The following is a 10365-nucleotide window of genomic DNA, read 5'->3' as shown; positions in this document are numbered from 1 at the left end:
TTAGCTACTCCCAATAGCCTGCACTTGGATGCGGTTGCTGGAAGGGCACTTCAGCAATCTGAGCTTATGCCCCAGGGTTTTGACTTTGAGTGTGTAGATGATGGGGTTCCCCAAGCAGTTCAAGGTTATCATCATAGCACTACAGTTCCTGAATACAAAGACGCTTGGGTACGCCTCGGTGGGGCACAACTGCATGGTTGCATCTAGTATGACCCCTGCAAAAAAAGGGGCATAGGAGACCAGTGCTAAAAGCCAGATGAAAATACTAGTTGTGGCAACTTGGAGTTCAGCTGATTTGTAGGCGCCGAGTGTTTGCCTGTGTGCTTTCATTGCACACTTCTGTTTCCTTAAGATGACAATGATGCTAAGGTAGGTGAAGAAAGGCAAGATAAAGGCCACCACGCAGTTTGGGATGGTGATGAAGATAAGATAGTCAATACAAAGGGGGCTGTACAGAACAGACCTGTTTTCCTTCTTATAGCAATCCCAGCCCATCAAAGGCATGCCACCCAAAAGGAAAGCAACTGTCCAGCTAATGAGAGCTGCCACCAGCGACTGGTTCCTAGAAATCCTGCACCTCGTCCTGAAGCCTTCTGCCACAGCCAAGTAGCGTTCAATGCCAATGCTGACTTGGTTATAGATGGTGGACAGAATAGATATGGTGTAGAAAGCATAAGGTACAAGGATGTCCTTGGAGCCGAAGACGGTGCTTTCTGGGTCAGTGATGAACAGTATTGAAATCCAGAAACCTGAAGAGCTGGTGAAGAGGTCCGAAAAAGCCAAATTGCAGAAGAGGACAAAGATGGGCTTATGCAGATCCTTTGTAGACACGATGGTGAAAATGACTGTGCAGTTGAAGGCCACAGATATTAAGTTAATGGTCAGCTGGGGGATACCCAGTCCGAGGACTAGCTGGGAGCTCCAGACTTTTGTACCATTGCCAGAACAATTTAGGTCTCTGTTCATGGTGGAATATCCAATCTCAAACTGCTAAAAGAGATCGTTTTGCACATCCCACAGGCTGCGAGAGCAAGCGGCACAAGAGGTGCTATGATCCTGCTCCACAACTGAAAAATGAATTTTTTCCAGTGGGGCTTCTGTTGCCATGTCATCCTCTTAATAGCAAATTAAACTTTAACCTGCATGTATTTCAATATTTGGGTTATTAACTCAGGGGCATAACCAAGCACTTTCTGGTTGCTCGGATGGCCAAAGGTGGTAAACATGTTTAATAAAGCATAATTGATCTGTCTACAGTGACCTTTATCAGAGAGTAAATTGTCGCTGCCTACAGTGCAATTATAGGATTGGTTTAATAGTCCCTGATGGTATTCTGAAAAGAAATGAATATAAATTCAGGCCCCGATTCAGACAGATGACACAGAGACAGAGAGATGGATTGGACATTTAGGAAATGTAGTAAGGGAGCATCACATTGGGCAGAAATCTTTAGCTTTGCTCGAGTCGGCTCTAATTCAGCCTAGCGTTTAAGCCCGTGGTTAGGTTTCAGATACTAAGTGGTGCCAACGACCTCAGTGGGAATACTAACATGCTTATAAGTTAAGCACATGCTTAAATCAGTGGCTCTTGACCCTTTAGAGTTGGGCCCCCAAGTCCTTGTTTGACTCACTTGAGGCACCCTGAATTCAACAATACCCCATTTCAAAAGCAAATGTATTTATTTCAGTGCTTACCCCCTTGCAGAGAGCAGGCAGGGATGAGCCCGAGCCTGCACTTACCTCCTCACCTCTCAGGGCACCCTTCAAAAACCCTTGCAGCTCCCCGGGGCGCCCTGACACCCCAGTTGAGAATCACTGGCTTAAGTGCCTGGTTGGCATCTTGTCCCCGTTCTCCCTTACTGCATTTAATTTCTTTGTAGAAAAAAAGATGCCAGGTTCCTGTCCAGCTTTCATATCACAGCAATTTAGTGCCTCATGGGCAGGTGGATTAACACTTATTACATGATTGAAATCTGCCAATTTTTGCCCTCCTTCAGCACTGGTGTGAGAGCGATAGGCAGCAAGACTCCTGACTCCATGCTAGTACTTTCTTGATGTAATCTCTCCCACAGCTAAATGGGTTATACCCATCAGACGCATTATTAAATTTGTCACATAATCCAGCTTCCCCCCCCCCCCAAGTTAAAGTTAAAAATGTTGCTTTAGACAAGTTCAAATGCACCTAATAAATGACACAGAGAACACTTCAGAAACCCAACTCGCAAACCAACAACCTTTGGTCTGAACAAGGGCTCTTCGGTTTTACTAAGCATATTTAGCACATATATCGTCACACCATCTTTCTCCAAGCCTGCAATTCTCTTGAGGCTTTGCAAGGTCCTAAAGGGGCTCCAGGAAGGCAGAAAAGCCTGTCTGAGCAGAACCCGTTGACATGGGAGCCTACCACTGCAGACCTATCATTTCTAGCAAGAAAGCATTTATGTACTCCATCCAAATGGAGCGGGCCTCAGACTCATCTCATGTTCAAAGTTCAAAAGCACGTTGATTAAAAGGACCTATTAATGGGATCTTCAAATGTACCTGCATGGGTTAGATGCTTAATTCTTATTTAAACGAGTGGAAATTACACACTTAAGCTGCTTAGATAATTTTGGGAAATCCTATTCTATGCATTCATCTAATTCTCAGACGGAAATGTAAGCAGCAAACAACAAGTGTCTGTGCTTGCACATTTGTTATGGACCGTTTATTATTATTTTCACGTATTTAAAGGTGCACAAATGTCAAGAACCTGGTTTAAAGTACTGGATCCTAGTTGAACCCAAAAGGTTGCTTTTAATAGGCATCTGAGGCATATTAAACAGCAGAGGGCAATGTTGTTACAAAAAAAGCCTTCTGTGGCTTCCTACAGGGGAGAGAAATGGCAAAACTAGAAGGTCAGAGGTCTCCAGGAGTAGCACAGGGGGCTCTCGGGCCCACCGCTCCCAAATCCTATGGGCCCAGGCAAGCAAGCAATTCAATACACAAATTTACACTGATGCATAGGTACCTTTTCTACTCTCAAACAGTTGCTTTTGGTCCATTTAACACTGGATGTCTTTTCTACTGCCCCACTCCCTGCCTTTTTGAACCCTTCTATGCAGAAAACTGACTGTCATCCTGCTATTTGGCCCCTCAAAGCCTTAAAAACCTATGAACTGGTAAGTCCCCAGGACTGACAGCACTCAAACTGAAAACCCAAAGCGAGAATCTATTGTCTGGAAAAGGAAAGCAAGATTTCAGACACACGTCTTTCCTCAGGCCAAAAAACAGAAATTACAAAGGGTGAGAGAGATGAAAGATGGTCAGAAATCCCATCTTTCTCACCATTTTTTCATTTCTTTCCCCCCCCAAGGAAGGATGCATGCTTGCAAATAACTTGTTTGCAACGATTGAGGTGGTCTAATAAAAGATACTGCCTTTACCCAAAGACTTCATCCTTCTATACTGAGGGTTAATTTGCAGGCAGTTCATGAAGAGTGAATGCATGCTTATGGGATGTGGTAAGCACTTTACAAACACCAGCAGTAGGCCGCATAAAGAGATAGCGGGATATCGGCATAAAGAGTTATGAAGTACAAATGGCTATATGTAAGCAAAAGTATTGAGCAGTTTGGTCCTGTAACAGGTGACTGTTTATTAAACCAGTCATCAATGATGTGTTAATCTTCTACAAACACATTCCTATTACGGAGTTCAGAGCAAATGCTTTCTTATAAACTTCACCTGCCGTGCCGCTGGCGTGATGTTTTTCTGCGCACTTGTTACAAGCTCCGTCACCATCTCGACTACTGCCTGGGGCTCCCGACAGCCCTTCATAAGAGCTACTGCTCCAGTAATGCATAGGGCAGATGAAAAACTGAGTTCAGATGGAAACAGCGAGACCAGAAGCAGTAAAATGTTCATTTTCAGTCGCTCAGGGGACTAACTCAGTGCAACTTAGGCACTTCTGAATATTTTACCGACAATGCTCCTCAGTTCAGGAGTTTGCTCGATACCGTCTAATATATTTGAAAACCAAAAGAAAAATTCTGTATCGTACGATTAGATTTAAGAGGTGTTAATGTCATCGTGGAAGTTGCTTCTTGATTACACATTGAGGATGAAGCCGGATGCTCACCTTTCCAGTCAAAGGTTTAGAGCGATTCCATCATCCCTGGATAACCCTTCTTACCCGGGAGTCCTGGATCTATATTTATCTGGATATCTTTCTCCACCTATGTCCTCCCACCCCCCTTGCTTTAGCTCTCTTTTATTCTTTATTTCCTTATTTTAATATGCACTTCATAAAGTGCTTTGCAACCTCCTAAGGTAGTGCCATGTAAGAGCCATATATTATTTGATATTGCGCAAACAAGCAGTTGCTCAGTAATAAAATACTTTGCTCATTTACACTGCGTTTCACCCCAGATCTCCACGTCCTACACATACATTTAGTTGCAAAGTTACCTTTGGGCAGGCAAGTATGACTCTACTCATTTTGCAGACAGAGAAAAAGGGGTGGAAAGACTGAGGTCCAAGCTTTTTTTTTTTTTTTTTTTTTTTTTTTTAAATGTGGGATACTCGGGGGTAGGTATTTCAAGAGCCTCGCTGGGCAAATAAGGATTGGATTTGCGGGTCTCTGTGAATGCTTAGCAACTCTGGGGGAAAAACCAGGCCCCAGGGATCAGGAACTAGATGCAGTTAACAAAAGGCCACATGACTCGGTCACATTTTGACAAAACATGCTCATCGTTAACGTGGCAAATGGAAACAGTCTCCTGGGGTTCTCCAGGTGGATGCACTAACCACCTGGCTTAAAAGCTCTGATATCAAACATTTACCCCTGTTTTAAATTATCTAATTAATTTTGCAACTTCATCCCAAAGGATCAGGACCCTCTCCCTCAATCTCTGTAATATCTACGAATGCACTAGTGCTACACAGTCAAGTCAGGCTGGAGCCCATGTAGCCCTGGGCACTGTACAAGCCTACAGGGAAACGACAGTCCCTGCTCCAGGGACCTCACAAGCAAATTTAAGACGAGAGGCATGAGGTGGGCATAGCGCACTAGAGGCAGATGGGTCGAGAGGAGGTACCACTCAACTCGGGCTAAGCCAGAACCTTTCACCAACTAGATACCTGCATGAGTTGCAAGTTTTTGCAGTTTTTGTACTATGTCCATAAATATCAGATTTGACTGGCTCTTTGATGGACCACTGCTCATAAAGATGCCTGGACTGTCTGCTTTGTTTTACAAGCAATGTTTTATGCTGAAGGGACACGCTGTGCCATCCAGAAGATATACACAGTCAAGAAGAACATTCCCAGGACCCATGAACTAGTGTAAAATGATAGATGATTGCCTTTTTTATTGCTGATAAACCAGAAGAGTTTACTAGAAGGAAGTTTCCTGATAAGAAACCGATGGGTAAAATCCCAAATCACCTATCACTCTTTTTTTTTTTTTTTTAGCTAGAGAAAATAAGCATGCTGTTGGGAGAGGTCATGCTCCAACAGTAAGACCAAATGTAATATGACTTTCGAGGGCCATATTCCTGTGAATGCATGAGCGGAGGGGTTAAAGCCCCAATCCACGCAGAACTGAATCATTGAAACAGAGCCTTCATCTTGCACTGAAACGTCGCTCTATGCGCTCACTCGGAAACGGTGCGATGCACCTGTGGAAAGCTGGTAGCGTGCATTATCTTCATGGTGTCGCCACAAAATGGCTTGGGATAGAGTTCGTGGGCTTGAAATCGCGTGTGAGATGTTGCTGGGGGCAAGGTGGCAGCTGAGCCAAGCGTGCTCAACTTGGTCCCTTGTTTCTCTGCGTAGATGGCGGTGTCAAATATACAGACCCAGCCCCTCTCAAACCACCCGTAAGAGGCTGTTAAGTGTAATACAGCCTAAGCTTAGCTGGGGGTCAAATGACACTGCAATACAAATGAATGACAGTAACGCTACCTGCCAGGATTGCGGAGGGAATCGCATGTAGGAGGGTTCCCAAGACGTGTCCCTTGTAGGAGGATACCAGGCGCAGTTTTATCCATTTATGCTAGGAAGACACCCGGGGTAAAAACTTTGCTACCCATTTCCACCGTTCGGCCCAATTGTCCCTTCATTCGCATACAAACTGCAGATAGTGAAGAGCCTGTCCCAAATTATGCCAGCCGTGGAGCACGCTGGCTGTTTTTACGGAGGAAAACATCACACCTCTTTGTCGAGACCCCCAGCCTAGCTTTGCATCAACCCCACCCATCTGCTCTGAGCTTCAATCTGCGTCCCTTGGCTTTCAAATCAGGCACATTCAGGAAATACAGTTGAAACGAGGAGTCTATTTATCCAATTTATGTTTTAATTAACGAAGATTAAAGTCTTCCTTTCTGGATAGGAAGAGAGACATGGGGTGTGTGATCTTCTTCCAACGTTTTTGTTGGGACAGTTTCAAGACCGAAGCTTTCGCTGATCTTCGATTTGCTCCCTTTGAGGCATTTCTGTGGCCTGGGTTTTCAGTTAACTGATGTTATAGCCATATACGTATTTCCCTCCCCAGGAATTTGAATCTGGAGAGATTCGCAAGCTTTAATGTCTCAGGCCATTGTTCGGCAGCCAGTTCAATGCTTGCAACATGCCACAAAAAGAGAGAGCACATGCCCCACATCCATAGCGATATGCTTCCCAAGGATAACATGATTGAAAGTGCCTAAATAAAAGTATCTTGACCTCCTACCTCCTGTACCATTTCTCTCTGTCCATTTATAGTCTAAACAATTCACCGAGATGTCAAGGCCATCATTTTTTACCTGCAATGAAATTGTGTAAGCTTGTCTAAAAAGGCCAATATTGATGCATATTGGCACTGAAAAGGGGAACCTGTGAATCTTGCAACCAATAAAACCCTTCTCCTTTTGAGGTCAGCGACAGAGAGACTGCAAGCCTCTGGTCTCTGCAGACAAACCCATCTGGTGAACCGGCACTGCTGTTTTGCAACTTGCTTCTGAAATGAAACACCCGAGTTCAGAGATGGGTTTAGCTCCTGGGACTGGTATTACAACACAAGCAGCCTAACAAGTCCATGTGCTTTAAAAGCCAGATACAACAGCGAGATAAAAATCAGAAATACACCTGGGGATCTACAAGTAAAATCCTTCAAATCCAAAAAAGCAGGCCAGCCTCTGCTACTTTAGAGAAAGGACAACTTTTATCCTGCAGGTCTTTTATCATCCGCTAGCAGATAACATCCCTCGCACACACAGCCGGAAACGCTGCGCACCTGTGGGTGTAGGTTCAGTACGGTTAATGATGGCAAAGCTGAATATATTGACGCCGTCCGGATGGGACGCGGTTTCGGCTTCCTGGAGAAATGCTGCAGCTTAGCTTTGGCACCCGGGCAGGATCCGAGTTGATCCATGGTAGAAATGCAAAGCATTGGGACCAGGATCTTTCAGGTTTGCCAGCAGCAATTGCATCTTCCCTCCCACCCCAGCCATGAGGCTAATCCAAAGCATCCTGCTTTAATCCTCCTGTGGGTGCATGGGGAAAGCAAACAAGGGCCTGCCACAGTTCATTATGAGAGGCTGCAACTGCTCTGGCTTCCTGTCTCCAGGCTTGCATCTGAACGGCACTACTGGGTCGCCAGCGGTCATCAGGAGGGCTCCATGAACGGTCGTGCCAGTTCCCACAGCATTTCCTTTGATGCTATGGAAAGTCAAACCTTTCATGCTTGGATCCGTGGCCTTGGAGGATGTGTCCAGAAGTCCCTAGATAGCTTCCCTTATCCCACAGGGTGCCCCCAGCAGAGGAAAAGCCCCAGCTGGAAAGGGGAGTCTGGTTTGAGAGAAACTGCAAGTGCCCCCAGGTCAGCAGAAACTCAGCCAAGGCCATAAACTCTGCTGTTTTCGGTACCCCCTGCCAAATGATCTGTCCAACGAGCATCACCGCACTGACTTCCTCCTTCCCTTGATCCATCTCATCTAGTGAGATGCTTTGAGACGGCAGTAGTCTTCCTCTCGTTGCGTGCATGGTGGTTACAACAAAATGCAGCCTCTCTAACTACAACCAATTAATACAAATCAGCACTTGCATCGTCAGGAGAGGTGGTGGGCTCCAGAAAGAAAGAAAAGGTGGAGTCCTGCTGAAAAGCTGGATCTCAACCTCTGATACTTTGGTTAGAAATACAAGGGGCTCAGGCAGCAGCAGGAACAGCTTTGCATTTTTTATTTTTTGGGGGGATGGGGGGGAGAAGCACTTAAACTTGCAGCCAAGACAGCGTGAGAAAAATTTCAGAGCATGCCACAGTTCCCCCCGCCAGCAAAGACCTTGTTTCCACGTCTCTCAAAACCAGAGCAAGATTGCACATCGTGTCTCGTGCACATCCTCCCAGGCCTCCACTTGACACCAACCCCAGCGGCCATCTCATCTCTCCATGGGCGTTCAGCCTGCTCTCTCCCCGGGGAGCTCAGAGCACGCTGCCAAACTAGTTAGTTAAAAAAATATAACAAAGCCACATATTGTTACCGTCGCTACAGTCATTATCCAGTAGTACAGCACCACGTCCGGGTGAACTGTTGTCTGTTCATATTTTTAATCTACCTAAATCCAGGATGGAAAAAATCCCACCCAACAAACCCTCATTGTTAGAGGTTTGTTTATAAGCATCATCATCCGACTAAAAGGTGAACTGCTAAGGAAATTTTACATTGTGATGATCATGGCCAATCTTTCACTCTTGACTCAGGAAAGACCGTGGCCCATTTGACTATTTACCCAGTGCGGAGCAGGTGGGAACGCGTTGCAAAACTTCTGTGACCGTGGCACATGCTCGGTGTCGCTGCTGTCTGTGCTAGCGTCCACCCTGGATGGGGGCGAACTTCCACCCTGGACGGGGGCAGAGTGAGATGTGGCTCTTTGCAGGGAGCTGCCTGCCCTGGGAGGGTATGGGCCATCAGGACCTGAATGGGGCTATTTGCCTAAGAAAAGGAAAGACTTGGGGAGGACAATGGAAGCCACAACTGGAAATGAACCTTTAACAACTGCTCTGATAAAGTGTAGATCGGCTAAGGGGCCCAAGCATGGACCCTCTGCTAACCCTAACACCATGGGAGTCTTCCTATAGGTGTCATGGGGGCCAGGGAATAATTTATTGCAACCCCTTACTGGAAGCCCTGAATTCTCCCTTCATACAGACTAAATTTGCACCCCTAATGCTGGGGTGCAACTAGTGTATGCTCATCTCTGCACACTCCCTATCCCCCTACTCTCGGCTCTAAAGGCATCCCCTATTCTTCTTGCACGCAAATCATGAAATGCGGTGCACTAACATGAGTCTAGGGGGATGCAAGTCGGGGAAGGAATCAGACTTCCCTCTGCTTTCCTCCTTAACTGGGACATAAGCCAGTCCTAAATCCGGTAGGGACAATTCAGGTTGACCTCACATAATACACTCTATGAAGGGGAAGAGGCACTTGCGGGTAGTAGATAATACACACGATTTGCTGAGCATATAGCCCAGGGGTGGGCAAAATGCAGCCCGCAGGCCAGATGCGGCCCGCCAGGCCATTCTATCCAGCCCACGGGGCACCTAAAAATGTAAAAAATTAATATTTATCTGCCCTGGGCTGCCCGTCACGCGGCCCTTGATGGCTTGCCAACACTCAGTAAGCAGCCCTCCGCCCAAAATAATTGCCTGCCCCTGATACAGCCTGTCAGCCACTAAATCAGAGAGCTTGAATTAAGATGCTGAGATCCCAGATGGAGGGGACCTGAATAAAAGCCTGCATCCTCCTGTATAGCAAAGGGATCAGGTTTGTTTGGTTTTTTTGCAGAGGGTTGGTTTGTTGTTTGTTTTTAAAAGGACCGTTTTATGAAAAAGTTGTGCCCACAGTTAAATTGCATTACTTTTATTAGAGTTATTGCTTTCAGCTAGTACAGTGACAATGATCAGGCAAGAGTTGTTTTTACAACTTGCATTTTATGGTGGGATAGAGCTATTTAAGGTAGACTAGGTATAGGAACATTTCAATAGCTTTTAATAACCAGACCATCAAACTTGAGCATACAAATTAAGAGGTAGACTGTGATGGTCTTATTTTATTTTGGGGTGCTTGTTTTTTTTTGGGGGGGGGGGGGAGGGGGTTACACAAAGCATTGAACACGATCAACACATTTACCATTGATCTGAAGGTCATGTGCATGATCAGAAAAGCTGCCATTGTTCAGGGAATTAAAAAAAAAAAAGGCTCCTAGACATCTTCCCACTCAGTATAATATCAATCTTAGCACAGGACATTCATTCAGGACTGGAAAAGTGTTGGTTCATTTGGAGAAAGCAAATCAGGAGTAGGGTATTGCTGGAGAAATGACAAAGGGGAGGAGTTCACCTTCC

The 10365-nt window shown here is 45.6% G+C and overlaps 1 protein-coding gene across 1 annotated transcript; it reads right to left on the bottom strand.

Annotated features, from left to right (window-relative positions):
• LOC112551204 (lysophosphatidic acid receptor 1-A-like) lies at positions 1-966 on the bottom strand. The gene has a single exon (XM_025210915.1). The coding sequence runs from the start codon at positions 964-966 to the stop codon at positions 1-3; it is 966 nt and encodes a 321-aa protein (XP_025066700.1).
• Between the last annotated feature and the right edge of the window lie 9399 nt (positions 967-10365).

The sequence above is a fragment of the Alligator sinensis genome, unplaced genomic scaffold (assembly GCF_000455745.1).
Source record: "Alligator sinensis unplaced genomic scaffold, ASM45574v1 scaffold118_1, whole genome shotgun sequence".
Taxonomy (NCBI): Eukaryota; Metazoa; Chordata; order Crocodylia; family Alligatoridae; genus Alligator; species Alligator sinensis.
Note: the sequence above shows the minus strand (reverse complement) of the source record. Positions and strands in the feature narration are given on the sequence as shown.